Raw genomic sequence first — 16,017 nt, 5'->3', positions numbered from 1 at the left:
AAAATAGTATGAAGATATTATATCACTGATACCTTTCCTTCCGTCATATTGACTTGATTTTCACAAAAATTTGAGTTATGGTGATAACACTCATTACGAGTACCCCCTGCCAGACGCAGATGTTGAGGTCGACGTTATGGAACCAAATTAATAGTTTTAAGCTGTATTGCTCTATTTCCAGGTACAAGTAATGCATTTTATTATATGAACGTTTATAATATTTTATATTCTTATAAATAACAATAAAAATTTGACATAACGTTTTTTTTATTTTTTATAACAAAAATATTTTTTTTTGAGTTACAAAACACTATGTTCTTTCAAAGTTCTACAAAAAAAAATAAACCGAAACTACTATCAGGAATAGTACAACTATTTAGTACAACATTAACTTCCTTACTAATAAAATACAAAATTATTTTCAAAACTTGGAAAATATAAAAACACGCGTAACAACATATATATATATATATATATATATATATATATATATATATATATATATATAATATATATATATATATATATATATTATATATATATATATATATATATATATATATATATATATATATATATATATACATGTATAGACAGTACATTAAGTTTTAAATTAGATATTACACTAGTACACTCAACTGAATTGAGTTATCAGTGGAGCAGGTGATATTAAGTGGCCTGCGCGATCTCCAGATCTTACACCCATGAACTTTTTTTTTGGGGTGCATTTAAAAAGCACCATCTACGATCATCCTGAGGTTAAGAGCCCAAAATTTGGATGAACAAAGAAACAGAATAAAAGAAGTCTCTAATTCTATTACAGCAGAAACTCTTACATCTGAATCTTTTCTGTAGGGCATAAAGAATTATTACTTATTCTATTGGGAATTATTTTGTATTTTCAATAAGAGTTTTTTCAATATTTTTTGTTTTATATTTTTAAAGAAATGCGCTTTTACTTTTAATTCAACCATAAAAAATAGTTCACATTATTAAAAACCGATACAAATGCACCGCCTTATAATAGTCAGTGTATTTTTATCGAGTTTATGTCACAAGAAATGAACCGGGTGTACGTAAGCAAAACAAAAATCGACAGGTGGAGTTGAATACCACTTGCGTTGTTCTGTGTTATTAAATGGTTTTCTCGTTTTCTGTCTAGGAGTCTAGGTGTCGGAGCGGAGGGGATCGGAGAATTACAATTACCTCGTACGAGGCAATTTTATCGCTTTATGTATTTGCAATATCTAATCCAAAAATTAACATACTGTATATATATATATATATATATATATATATATATATATATATATATATATATATATATATATATATATATATATATATACTTGCGAGCAAAAAAATCGACTCACTCGATGAATTGTAGTTTATAATTAGTAATTTTATATTGTGTTTTACTTTGATTTAAAACAACTAATGCAAAAAAAATATGTCTATTATAGAACTTCCAAAAAACAATTATTTTATGCAAATTGAGAGTGGTGGAACTAAAAACTTCATTAAATCTGATTAAGTGATAAAGAATCCTCATCCTCAGGAAGCGAATCCTCAGGAATCAGTCAAAAACTTAATAAAAACATAAGAGATGAAGAAGAGAAAATACTCAGTATTAATTTTGATTTTTTGATGTTAATTTACTTTTATATTCATTAAGTAATGACTTTTATTCATAACATATTTTCCCACATACAATATTAAGTTATCTTTATTATGCTCTTTACTTACTAACTTTATATATATTGGCGTCATTGCAATAAAAATTACTTCTATTTGCGATATTTTACTTTTAATTTTACATATATGTGGATATACACTGGCCAAACAGAGTAGTCAAAAAATAGGTATAACTTATTTTACCTTTGAGTCGAATCTTTTTGCTCGCAAATGTATGCATGTATATGTATTTGAAAGTGGCGTTACAGTTAATGAACGTTTAGAAAGATATAATTTCGAGTTTGCAGGAAATGTGTTAGCTGAAGTATGGAGTTCAATGGAAATTGATGACTAGAACGTTATTGCAAAATATGTTGAGCCAAGCGAACAAGATCTTCCTGATTCCAGACATTAAATGGTATTCAGAGCATGTGAGTGAAAGCATCAGAGATGTAGAAACAAAATGCTGTCATCCAAGAAATGGTCTATTTAGATTACTAGACAACAGGTTTCGTCCTACTCCACTAAAAGTAAAACAAACAGTTAATGACTTAGTTTTGAATGACGGAGGGCAATTTCTCAATTTTCCAGTCAATTAAGCTCTACGCTTAACTGATTCACTCAAAGATTTCCTGCAAATGAACTACGATTATTTTTGTTCGAAGGTAAAATTGAAGCTTTTATGTCGAACATGCAAAACGTGTTGTATTTATCATGCTTTAAGTCACTAAAATCATCGAGAAGATCCATAAAAAAAAGTTAACACGCACACTGATATGAAAGTTAGGCCAGTAAGAACCGCTGCTCGTCGTGCTAATGAACTGATATGCATTATTCAAAATTTACAACATCACGATGTTGAATAGCTCGGGATTCTGGTGTCATTGACTGAAGACTGTTAATTTCAATTAATATGTATACCAAAATTTTAACAGATGTTTGTTTTGTTCCTAATATTACTTAAGATTATAATACTTGTACCTTACTCTGTGTTAAATAAATTGTCAATAAAGTTGTTTAATTGAATATTATGTGCGTTAAAGTCCTCTATCGTAAATCTATTTTTTTATTTCTATAATTATAACTGCTGCTCATGAATTAATAAAAAAACGGAATACATTCAAAGAAAAATTCATATAATAATGTTTAAGTAACATGGAGGGGGAGTAAGAGCTTTGATTACTTTTGCTGACAAGGGAGATAAGAGGTACATACGAGCCCCTTCCCATATCAGTTGGCCCACTTATGGAATTTACAGTTTAAGTCAATTACCATGAACAAATTATACTATGCATGTTCCCATATTATTTAATATGGCATTTTTATGAATATTTATTAAAAACATTACCCTTATGGATTTTTTATTTATTTTCAACAATAAAAAAAATTCACTAAACCTTGGCTATGCATTCAGTTATGTCAACATATGTTGATTTTTTCATAATTACGTTAAATCCAGAGGTAGCTATGGAAAAATGACATCAAAACAATAATATTGTCAGTTAATGTCAAATGTATTTTGTAGTATTGTAAAGCTTTTTGCCTTTATGGATTGTACAATGGGTCGAGGTAAAGTTGTCGATGAGAAAATTTGTGCAATCATTATTAGATTTTTTAATTCTGGAGAAAATCCAATTCAGAAATCGCGAATATGTTGCAATTGTCACGCTATAGTGTAAGAAATATAGTCAGAAGATACAAAACTACAATTTCGGTCGTCACAAAACCTAGAAATGTACGAAAAAGTAAAATAACCGTAGCAGGTCGAAGGGGATTAAGACGCGTTATAGTGAAAAATCGACGAGCAAGTTATATGGAGTTGGAGTTGAAGTGTTATAGAGTGACGTTATTGGAAGACACGTTTCTAGATCAACATGTCACCGAGAGGCCCACAAATTACGCTTTGGTACTTACAAAGTAAGTTTTATAGTTGAAAAAATTAGTACGAATTGTTTTCAATGAATTTCATTTTATTTTAGGCTAAGGAAAAGCCACTTTTAACATTACAACAAAAGAAAAATAGACTAAGATGGTCAAAAGAGCATAAAGATTGGACTCAGACGCAATGGGATTCAATACAATGGAATGATGAGTCCAGATTTGAAGTGTGTGTTGGAGACAGTAGGAGTCGCATCATTCGCAGGAAAAATGAAGCTTTCCATCCCGACTATCTGAAGAGAAAAGTCAAATTTCCTGCATCTGTTAAGATCTGGGGCAGCATGTCGTCTAAAGGTGTGGGAAAGTTATATTTTATCGATGGGATTGTAAACACAGACAAATATTTGAATATTTTATTAGAAGAATCTCTTTTACCGATTATGGAACACCATTTAACATCAGCGGAAGATTTTGTCTTCCAACAGAACGGCGCAGGTTGTCATACCTCAAAAAGAGTATAAAATGGATTGAATAGCAATATCATGGCATACCACTTCTGGAATGGGTTTCTAACAGTCCCGACTTGTCCTCGATAGAGACTTTGTGGTGCGAAATGAAAAAGCTTTGAGAAAACATCCTGCCAGGTATGTCAACGAATTGAAGGCAAAATTGCAAGAAATATGGGATTCGTGTACATTAGAATTTTGTCAGAACTTGGTAAAAACTATGTCTCGAAGAATTGGATGTCATTAAAAATAAAGGGGATGTAACTCATTGGTAAACAGCATACAAGATATTGTCAAACATTTTGCACGAGAGATTGATGCCTTATACCAAAACGATTCTAGGAGAATATCAGGAAGGATTCAGGCGTGGACGTTCAACCATTACCCAGATCTTTACACTACGACAAATCCTCGAAAAAGCGCAAGAGTTTAACATAGATATGTATCATATTTTTGTCAATTTTAAAGCGGCATATGACAGTGTCTTAAGACCAAGTCTTTACAACGCTATGAATGAGTTAAGAATTCCAAAAAAAAACTCATATGTTTGATAAAAGTGACAATGGGAAGATGCTATCAGCAGTAGAAATTCAAAACGACTCGTCAACCCCATTTGAAATACATAGGGGGTTAAGGCAGGGAGATGCGCTGGCGTGTCAGCTTTTTAATGTCGCCTTAGAAAAAGTTGTACGAGACGCTAATTTAAATAGCAGGGGAACAATATTTAATAGATCAGTCCAAATTCTAGCACATGCAGACGACGTGGGCATTATAACAAGAACCAGAGCGAGAACTGCGGAAATCCTAACCGAGCTAGTAGCAGCAGCAGAACGAATGGGGTTACATATAAATCAAAATAAAACCAAATTCATGGCGACTAACAGAAACACAAGAGCTGGAAATGTTGACGCAGATTTAATCATCAATGACCAAAACTTCGAAGCAATCAAAGAGTTCATACTTCTAAGGACATCGGTTAACTCCAATAATAACACATCTTAGGAAATAAAAAGGCGAATAACAATTGCAAACAGGTGTTATCATGGTCTATCAAAGTACTTAGCTAACAAACGTCTGTCTCAAAAAACTCGTATAAGGCTGTATTGAACAATGAACGTTCCCCGTTCTCACATATGGATCAGAGGCATGGACGCTAACTAAAATAGATGAATCCGCTCTATCGATTTCTGAAAGAAAGGTGCTACGCAAGATATTCGGAGCGGTCTGTGAGAACGGAATATGGAGGCGTAGATATAACTTTGAACTGCAGAATATCTACAAGCATACGTTTGGTGGTAAAGATATTACCACTATAATTAAGCGAAACCGCCTGCAGTAGGCAGGATATGTAGCCCGGGCCCCTGAATCGAACATGATAAAAAAGATTCTAACAGCGCAACCCGTGGGAATGAGAAGACGGGGTAGACCAAAGCTGAGGTGGATGGACGGGGTAACACAAAATGTCGATAAGATCGGAGTCGGCAACTGGAAAATGCAAGCAAGGGATAGAACAGAATGGCGTAGAAAGCTTGAGAAGGTCGAGGTCCTCTAAGGGCTGTAGCACTAAGATGATGATGATGAACTCAGTGGTAAACATTCACATTTTTTTTGTATTAAATATTCTATGCGTTTTTTAAAATTTATTATCATTCTGTTTAATCAATAGTTTTCATTACGTTATCAAATATTTTCTCTAATTAGGAAATTCAAAATTGTTGTTCAATGCATTAAAACTTCTAAAATTTACGCTGCACTTTTATATTCGTTCTCTAAAATTTAATTTTCTTATCAATCTAACGTTGGGCCAACTGATACGGGAAGGGCCTCATAATTGTAATAAATCAGCTTACGTAATACTTAAACGGCCCCTAATTCAAAATTAAATACTAAATGTTTTTTTTTAGTTGGTCAAAAATGAATTGTTTTATTTTTGATCAAGATGTTTCTGCGCATTTATATTGAAAAAGCTGATAATGAACTGTATGCAAAAGCGTAAAGATCTAACACCTACTTACATTGCTCCACTCCATATCATCAGTTTCATCGTCGAGTTGACCGAGACCAGAATCTATTTCATCTGGAACGTTATGATGTTTCTTAATCCAAGAAGTAATAAATTGAGTTTTCTCAGCGTTAACGCTATTCATTAATGACATATTTAAATTCTTCACCGACTCTTCAGTAAAAGCATTATTCTTATAAGAAGCTTGATCTTTTTCTGCGTCTCTATTACGTAAAACAGTTCTAGTCAGCCTCATCTGCACACTTGGGGCACTTTTTTCTAAGAAGTTTCTACTAAATTTCCCAATCCTTTTAAATACGCTTTGAGCTGGTCTGCGTGGGGAAGTAAACTTTTCCGATACATTACTAGAATTTAAAACAGTTCTGCTATTTTTCACGGTATCTATATTAATTTTAATGTTATTTATGCTTGGCGGAATTACTTTAACGCTCTCCTTTTTGTGGTCACTTTCACAATTGGGTTCCTGTTGTTTACTCAATCTGTTCCTTGTGTTTGAAGGATATCTAATGGATTTTTCCGTTTCATATATTCCACTTAGAGGAGAATTTTTATAATCAACTCCACTTGAAGCAGACGTTGGAGATTGTTTGATGCGTGTTAGTCGACTTTGTACTGATACTTTCTCAGATTTGTTAGAAGGACTACTTTCTGTGAATTTAACTTCGTCCTTACTTATCGGGTCAGAAAATATTGATCTACTTTCTGTTGGCTTAGTTTCGTTCTTATTTAATTGATCAACACATGTTGATCTACTTTCTGTTAAATTGATGTCCTTATTTAATTGTGGATAAGTGGATTTAGCTTCATCCTTACTTATCGGATCAGAAAATATTAATCTACTTTCTTTTGGCTTAGTTTCGTTCTTATTTAATTGATCAACACACGTTGATTTACTTTCTGTTAAAGTATTTATGTCCTTATTTAATTGGTCAAAAAATGTTGACCTACTTTCTTTTAGCGTAGTTTCATCCTGACTTAATTGGTCAAAAAATGTTGATCTACTTCCTGTTAACTTAGTTTCATCCTTATTCGATTCTTTTCTCTTCTGTTTTTCCCTATTCGGATCTTCGAAATCGGCATTAAGTACGGAAGTATCTGGTGGAGTTTTTGCACCTTTTTTTCCTAATCTATTTAACTTAAATGTCTTTCTTTGACAGTTGTTTTGTGGGTTACTCATATCGTTATTGCAATTTGTGGTATCTAATACAACTTTTTGGACTTTATTCAGTCTATTTTGAGTCAAAGTGTATACACAATTAGACAATGCTTCGCCAGATCTTTTTAACCTATTGGTATTTTGACGGGAAATTCCGCTATACTCTGACGATGAATTTAAATCCTTAGTACTATTTGAATCAATTGAATCATCTTTAGAACTGTTTAGGGCTTCGCACGGTTGGTGTGACTGAAATGAACCTATACTTGGGATACTATCAGATTTGGTCAGGTTATGTAAACTGTTTAACTCAGAAGGAGATTTAACATAAAGTGTATGGTGAGTTGAGTTGCATGAATCTTTAATTGATTGACTCTTGATGATGGGATTAGATTCTTTAACAGTAATATGATTTTTAGAAATATCAAATGAAGTCTTTGTTGGTGACAGATCTCTAGTTTTCAGATCATTTACTATCTGATCTGTTGTCATTTCCTCCTGATCTATCCTGGTTTTATTTGTTTCAATCTGATTATCAGTAGTCCGACGGATACGGTTCAGTTTAAACCTGTCGGCTTTGTTCTGTGTTTTTGAAATATGAGTTTTTTTAGGAACACCGCTACTTTTTTTATTAGATTCATCTAACGGAAAAGGACGTCTATTTAACTTTATACGCTTTATTTGAGTTGTTTCATTCAGTGAACCACTGGAAACAGAAGAAGTAGAGCTAGAAGGTTTCCTTACTTTTGGTACAATCATTGGATCGATAAGGATCTTTTTATTTGGCACTTCATCAGAGGCATCATTTGAACGGCGTTTGTAACTTATATCGTCTCTAAGTAAAGGCGAAACATATTTCTTTCCTGGTGGTGACATAGAACTTGTTGGAGAACTGTTGCAGCTTCCAAACACTAGAACAAAATAAGTAGTTAGAGTACAGATGACATGTAACAATAATTATAATCTTATCTAAAAGAATAATAGTAAAATGGTAGGATGAAAACTTTGTACTGTAGAGTGATCTAACCATTGCAAATGCTCCGAGTTTTATTTTCTCAGATATATGTGCATAATTTAACCTATATCCACTTATTGATGCATTATTACATTTTCATCCGTAAACTGGACACATAACCTTTTATTTTCTTTTATTATCAATTTGAATATTCAATCAACCCAACACCCCTCTTATTGTCAGTTTATTTTACTGGATTATTTAGGACTACAGAACAACAGAACAGAACAACAACTATCATCAGTCTGTTTCTTCTTCTTTTTCTTGTAAATGGAAAAGGACAGGAAGCAACAAGGAGGTTTTTAACGACTCAAAACACTTTCCCTCGTTAAAAAACTTTCAAGCATAGAAAATTCTTGAATATGGAAAAACTCATTATAGGTAAGCCTCCATCAGCTTGTTGTTCTTTAGAATAGATATACATACCTTAAATCTAAAATTCGCTTTTCTACATACTCAATAACAAATTAATACTTTAAACCCATATGATTGATTCACTTTCTTGTTATCAATTAAATTCTTATAGGTAAATAAATTTTCTGTAAAACAAGCACATAAAGCTACTAGTTCAGCTTCCTTTGTTGACAAAATTATACAGTTTTGTTTTCTAGTTACCCATTTTATTACATTTCCGAATAATTTTATTACATACCCAGTAACTGACTATCAATCAATTTGGTCAGTTCCCCAATCAGAATCTGCAAAACTTTCTATTTGCTGTTCATTTTTCCTACAATATTCCAAACCCACATTTTCAGATCCCTTTAAATATCTCAATATTCTTTTTAAATGAATCCATTTTTCATCTGATGCTTTGTCTTGGTATCTAAAGAAATAATTAAGAGCGAAACATATGCCAGGTCGACTACCCAACATGAGATACATTAAGCAACATATTAATTGTCTCCCAAGTTTAATCGTATTATTATGACTGCTTGTTAAATTCAATTTTGGATCTATTAGATTTGTTTACTGCATATTGTCTGACTAATATGTAAAATACCTTTATCTCTATCATACTTTATTTCTAAACCAAGAAAATATTTAAGTTTACCCTTATCCTTAATTCAAACCTTTTCATTAATTACTTTACAATATAGTTTATAAAATCATTATCAGGACCACATATTATTATGTCGTCTACATAAATTAAGAGATAAGTTGCAAAATTATCATCTCTTGTGATATATAAACAATAATCATTTTTAGACCTTATAAATCCTATCTCAAGTAAATAAGAATTAATTTCTATGTTACAACATTTTGACGATTGTTTCATCCCCCTTTATTTAACTTATATACTTCACTTCAACATACTGAAATACAATGAAAATTGGTTTCCAATAGCCAAAATCACCCTACATTTTTGGTACTGGAGAATAAATTTCTCCATAATCCGTTCCCTTCTCTTGTGCAAATCCTCGAACTACCAATCAAGCCCTATATGTATCCCATTTACTCTCCTCAAAAGGTTTAAAGGTATATATTCATTTTGTATGAAAAATAGTCTTTCCAACAGGTTTTTTATCGATGATGTCCCAGGTACCATTTTTATTTATCGAATCAATCTTCCTCTTCATTGCCTTAACCTAGTAATCTTTATCATCCCTTCCTTTTACTTCTTCAAATGACTGTGGCACATCTTCAACCAAATTCATGGCACATAGACCCATATATGTTTCATAATCTTTTAGCCATTTTGGCGGCTTTACATTTCTACTTCCTCTAACTTCTACTTGACTTATGCTCTGTTCTACATTTCTTACTTCTTCTTCATTAATGCTAACTTGATCTATTTCATTTCTGTGGTTTATTTCCTGTTTTACCATGTTGTCTATGTTATCAGTACTTTCACCATGTTTGCTCTTAACCTCTCCATCTTCATCTAGTGTTGTCAATCCTTTAAATTAAAATTTATTTTCATTAAACCTTACAACCTTGGCAATAATTATTTTGTCTTTAGCTAATATTCCACAACCTATAACCTGTGGGTGCATAGCCCAACATTATACATTTTCCTGCCTTATCATCAAACTTACTCCTTAATTAATCAGGAATGTGAGTATTACAAGTACGCCCAAAAACTTATTTCTAACATCTGGTTTATTATTATTCCATATTTCAGCTGGTGCAACGTATCCATCCAGGCTTTCCGAAGGTGACCTTATTACATAATGTGATGGCCTTATAGCTTCTCCCCAGAAAGACTTAGGAACCATTGAAGCATTCATAACATGTCTAGCTCGTTCCACCAAAGTATGTTCCATAAATCATCCTCTCTGCCTTACAATTTTGTTGGGGTGTGTATAGCACTGTATAATCTTATAGAATGCCATTTTCTTTACACAACTTTCTATATTCATTTGAAACATATTCACCCCTATTGGCACACCTTAATTTAGAAACCTTTGAATTAAATTTTGATTATACAAACCTCAAATATTTAAATATTAAATTTAAATATATTATTAAATTTACTGAAAATCTTACTTTTATTTTTAATTAAAAAAGCTTAGCAAAATTTGAAAAACCTATAAAAGTGACAAAATACTTACAACCATCAATTGTTTGCTTTGGATTGGTCCACTTATTAATGTATTATTTCTAAAATTCTATTACTTTTTGTCCTGGTTGAAAAAGAACACCTTGAAAATTTTCCTTGTATACATGGTTCACAAAAATTTACTGTGCCAATATGTATGCCCTTGTTTATTGCATCAACTAAATTGTTTTTAATTAATTTTTCTAGTGATTTAAAATTTAGATATGAAAACATTTCATGCCATCTAATAAATTCTTTATTTTGGTCACTTTAGACAGAGTAACATTTTTGTTCAACTATTTCACAATTCTTCTTCTACTTCTTGGAGATCTTTCGATCTGTTTAATCCTTAAGCTGCCTCTGGGAGGTAGATTGCCAACTATCTCTCCATCTTTTAGGTTAGTCTTCCGGGAGGTATTGAACCGGGCAGGTTGTTTTCTAGGGCAATTTTTGGGAGTCTATTCTCATCAATTCGTCTTACATGATTGTACCACATCCTCATACGCTGCCTTCCCCATCTTACAATATCTTGAATTTTGCGATGCTCTCTAATGTTTGTATTTCTCACCATGTCTCTTCTTGTTTTGCCCACTATTGTTCTTAGGGTTTTCATTTCGGCAACCTTTAGCATCTGTTTCGTTTTGTTGGTATCTTCGCGCACTTCTATGCCATATGTCATGATCAGTCGTATGCAAGTCTTGTAGATTCTAATTTTACTATTTGTGCGCATATAGGGATTTGACCAGACTATCTCCCGCAGACATCTCGACAATGCGGATGCTTTGTTGATCTGACTCCTTAGGTCCTTTACTGGGTCGTGTGTGCTTGATATATCTATGCCAAGATATCTGAATTGCATCACCTGTTCTATGGGGTTGTTCTCAACAACTAACCTACATCTGAGCGTCATACATATAGTTTTGTTGGTAGAAATAAAATTAAAGCACCAATTGTTTTTTTTTTAGTTATTAGTTTGTATTCAACTATACATATCCTTTTATTAGTGAAATTAATTAACTACAACTACACAGTGCTGAATACGGCTCTGATTGGGATGAGTCATATATCAACAATCTAATAACATCATGTGGCTGAGAGGTTGGCAATACTGATCTCCATAAGCGCAATGTTATTTTCCTAACTAACAAAGTACAGGACCAAGGTTCAAGCCTTGTAGAACAGCACACAGAAGTGATATAGTTGAGCAGATATTGATCTTGAATCAAAACTATAATACAAATGATGGATGTAGCCCCACTTAACAATTTTAGCAATGACAATATATTAAACCAAATTATAAATTGATTATTATATCTTCAATTATTTTGAATAAGATATGAGACTTATTCTAGTTCATAAAAAATATAATATACTTACATATTTCCATTTGGTCTGCATTATGGCTCTGAAAATTGGATTGATCTGGAAAGAAAATTAAAATATCTTAATACTACATTTATTTTTTTATCCTCTACTTGCTCCAAAACTTTCATGGATATATTTTTCGATATAAAACTTTCAATATTAAAACAATTAAGACAACAAAAATACTCTATCCCCATACTTTAAGCATGCAATCCCATTTGGCATTGCTAATAAAGTGATAAGGCTAACAAAAATAGCTTTAAAATATAGAACAAATGATGTTAATTAGGATCAGAGACTCTTAAAATAAAAAACGTAAAGGCAATCCATTATTTACACTTCTGTAAAATCTAACATTTGATGCAGCAATAATCAATAGTAGATATAGTAAAACATCTCTATACTAATGAATATTGTTTAGAAAATTGTAAGTATCTCTATTCTTCAAAAATAAAGATGTCTTAGTAATATTTAGACTTTATAGATTCCAGCACAACAAAGCTGCGAGATAGTTATACAACAATTATGGTATACATTCAGATAAATTGGCTACACAAAATTCTAATATGAAAAAATATACCTACCCTTACTTGTACCAGGATCATAAATTTTTTTTGTGGGAGGTGAAGGAGTTAGCTGCTTAACTAATAAATCTTTTTGTAAGTTAAGTCTGAGCCTGCTTAACCTATTCTGTGCTAGATTTGCTGTGCTTGATGGAGGATGCATTAAGCCAATATATTTTGGCTTGCTACCACAATTATTATTCTGTTCAGCATCAAAACTATTTTTCCTTTGGCCCTGCAAGTTAAATCTTTCCGGAAAAATATTATCATATGAGTCTTCATAGTTTTCATTAGATAATTCTAATTTAGGCGTTGCTCTTTTATTCCTATCCGACATACTAGAATAAAAATATATTTTATTTTCAAAAACGATGTAACTCGTTAAATTTTTTGTTTTCCCTTCAGCAAAATCAACAATGAACAATGTTATGGGAATGGGACTACTTCTTCTTCTGTGACTTAGTGAATAGTGACATAACGTCAAACTTCAAACTCAAATAAAGTACAAAGTCTACAGTTATTACAGAGAGTTATCAAGTGAGAGCCCAAATATGATTTAAGTATTAATTATAATATTAATCTTCTTTAATTTCGTCAAAAAAAATTAAAACCCAAAATGTACAAAACCAGACATTATATTTATTTATTTATCGTATGGCAATTACAACACATTTAGAACAAATACACAAACACTAGTAAAATGCTAAATGCTAGTAATATAGGTATTAGGTAAAACCAGATAAAATATATTATTTATATTTGGGTGAAAGAAAACATAAAACAAAAAAAATTAATTATTTTGCTGTCACATATGACATTTGACTGACAGCTGCATGGCAGCCTTTACAAAACTCGATGCTTTACAACAACCAGAGATATTACATATCTCTGACAACAACCGAAACTCTCTTGTCACAGAATAATAAACAATCAGAATGCTCACTCTGCTTGTCAAGATAAGTATGCGACAGGATGTGCGACAGGTATGCGATTAATCAGCCATGTTTTAAACGGAACCAGTGCGGTTCAGCGAAATTTTATCTGGTGTGCATAGAAAAAATTAACCCCGTAACCACAGACATAATATATGCACTATTTTATTCGTACTTTTAGTTAAAGAATAGATTAAATTATTTCAAATTTATTAAATTATTAATAAATAATTAAGATAAAAATAAGTAAAATTGTTGTCTTAATAACAATAAATAAGCTTAGTGTTACGATAGTGTGCGCACCCAGAATTTTCCTGTGGGGGGTTTTGGTGGGGCGCCGAAATTGTTTTTATGCTACCTACCTCTATTTTGAGTCTTTAAAATTTGTAAGGAATGAGAAACTGTGTCGGAATAGTGTGACTGGGAGGGGGGGGGGGTTAACCCCCAAAACCTTTTATTAGGAAAAGAGGTTTAATCTTTGTATGTAGGTATATTTAAAAAACCCTTAAAAGGGCTGCATAAAAAACACAAACGTTTTCGGAATAATAATTCAATCATCAGGTTAACATGCCTGAGCCAACAAAATATTAGGGTACAACCCTTTACAAAAAATGTACATGTTGTTGTTTAAAAGTGAGTGATGGTGAAAACGGACATCAGCTGGTAACACAGTTACCAGCTGATTTTAACGGTTACCAGCCGTTTGAAGAGGTTTACTCTCCGGACTCTGGAACTCACGTGAGGCATGGTTATGTGTTGCCTGAAGTTAAATCTAATAAAGTATTAAACATCACTCACTTTTAAACAACAACATGTACATTTTGTGCCAACTTCAATTTTTTGTAAAGGGTTGTACCCTAATATTTTGGTGGCTCAGACATGTTAATCTGCTTTTCAACCTGATGATGGAATTATTATTCCGAAAACGTTTGTGTTTTTTGATGTAGCCCTTTTAACGGTTTTTTTAAATATACCTACATACAAAGATTAAACCTCTTTTTGTGATACATGGTATACAGCCAGCTGCAGGAATTTATTTTCCTTGTGGATTCTTTTATTAGGAGTACCTAACAGGTACACATGATACCCAAGGAATGTTTTAACCTAAATAAATGTGTCTATCTCAATCGTTTTCCAATAAAAAAAAAAGGATATTACGACAAACAATTTTTGAACCTTAAAGTAGATATTTTTTAATTTCTTACACATGCAATTATATTTTCATCGAGTTATGTTCCTTTTCATCAGAATCATCATCATAGAAACTTACCTGCTGTGGAAGTAACTGTTTTACCTGTGGGGTAGTTTACTGGTTTACATGAAAACCTGTGTTATGTGAGGTCAGACCACTCTACTTTCTGCAGATAGCTTCCATATAACTGTTACTATTCCACTAAAGGTTTGTTAAAATATAGAGATCAAGTTTCAGTATTTTATAAAATGGATTGCCAAATTACCCAAAGATATAATTTGTACTACACAATTGCTTAAATCACTTAAACACAGGTTTAATATTCTTTATTAAAAAAAAATCAAACTAAAAGTTCTTCCCACATCCACACATTTTATTTTATAAAACTAAAATCTTAACCTAAGAGAGTACAAAAATTAACTCCCCATCTTCATTCACAATATATACACCAATTAAGAAAACGAAACACTATGTGGCAGAACCTGGTTGTATATTTTGCCCACTTATACCAGCTGCTGAAGATGTGACATTCGTTGGGGCAGTAATACTTCTTTGTGCAGTTCTCCCTTGCATATGTTTAATTTTGTATCTTTCCAATTCGTTCACTCGGGATCTGGCGTGCTCCAGTCTATGCCAAGCCATTTGTAGAACTTTCTGGGAGGCATAACCGGAGCCTTCATGAGGCTGTCCAGTCGATACTTGGGTTAGGTAATTGATTTGGTCGGTTAGTTTGTTCTCTACGGCGCTTAAAGTTTTGAGAAACATCTGTGTGTGGTTTTCTGCTTGTTTTAAACTGGATTTCTCTTTACCGAGCTCTACAAATACTTGTCCTAAAATGTACATTATAGTTAAAGGGATTTTTTTGGATATTAATAAATTATTTATATACCTGCACTGTGAAGGCACGTTATTATATCTTTTTCTATAGAATCTAGTACTTGAATTCGTTCCATTGGGGCCGTCATTTTAACTTTTTTTGTTTAAGTTATGTTTATAAAGTTATAAATACAAATAAACGGAAAAGCTAACCTCACTAGGCAAATTTTGACAATCACTTATTCTTTTTCAGTTTTTCTATATAGTTTGCAATAAGACAAAATTTGATTAAGGTAATTTATCATAGTATTACTTCAGAAGCAATCAAGTAACACTACACTAAGCGTCTATATTC

The 16,017-nt window shown here is 32.2% G+C and overlaps 2 protein-coding genes across 2 annotated transcripts in view; both read right to left on the bottom strand.

Annotated features, from left to right (window-relative positions):
* The window catches only part of LOC140447397 (uncharacterized), a 31,144-nt gene extending 17,960 nt beyond the window's left edge, over nucleotides 1-13,184 (bottom strand). Inside the window, exons 1-3 of the mRNA XM_072540024.1 lie at nucleotides 12,744-13,184; nucleotides 12,172-12,216; nucleotides 6,074-8,148 (exon numbers count right to left, since the gene is read on the bottom strand). Of these exons, the coding sequence (XP_072396125.1) occupies nucleotides 6,074-8,148; nucleotides 12,172-12,216; nucleotides 12,744-13,059 (2,436 nt within the window). The 5' untranslated portion in view covers nucleotides 13,060-13,184. The remainder of the gene's footprint in view (nucleotides 1-6,073; nucleotides 8,149-12,171; nucleotides 12,217-12,743) is intronic.
* Nucleotides 13,185-15,157: 1,973 nt separating this feature from the next.
* On the bottom strand, nucleotides 15,158-15,908 carry LOC140447398 (mediator of RNA polymerase II transcription subunit 11-like). Its single transcript, XM_072540025.1, has 2 exons — nucleotides 15,736-15,908; nucleotides 15,158-15,676 (listed from the first exon to the last, which is right to left on the bottom strand). Exons 1-2 carry the CDS (start codon nucleotides 15,809-15,811, stop codon nucleotides 15,315-15,317), a joined length of 438 nt encoding a protein of 145 aa, XP_072396126.1. The 5' UTR covers nucleotides 15,812-15,908; the 3' UTR covers nucleotides 15,158-15,314.
* Nucleotides 15,909-16,017: the final 109 nt, after the last annotated feature.

The sequence above is a fragment of the Diabrotica undecimpunctata genome, chromosome 8 (genome assembly GCF_040954645.1).
Source record: "Diabrotica undecimpunctata isolate CICGRU chromosome 8, icDiaUnde3, whole genome shotgun sequence".
Classification (NCBI taxonomy): Eukaryota; Metazoa; Arthropoda; class Insecta; order Coleoptera; family Chrysomelidae; genus Diabrotica; species Diabrotica undecimpunctata.
Note: the sequence above shows the minus strand (reverse complement) of the source record. Positions and strands in the feature narration are given on the sequence as shown.

What these genes read in the sequence shown, in the direction of transcription:
- LOC140447398 (XM_072540025.1), bottom strand. Translation starts at nt 15,811, where the DNA reads ATGACGGCCCCAATGGAACGAATTCAAGTACTAGATTCTATAGAAAAA. An exon ending in AACGTGCCTTCACAGTGCAG is followed by an intron (nt 15,677 to 15,735) that starts GTATATAAATAA and finishes TGTACATTTTAG; the next exon opens with GACAAGTATTTGTAGAGCTC.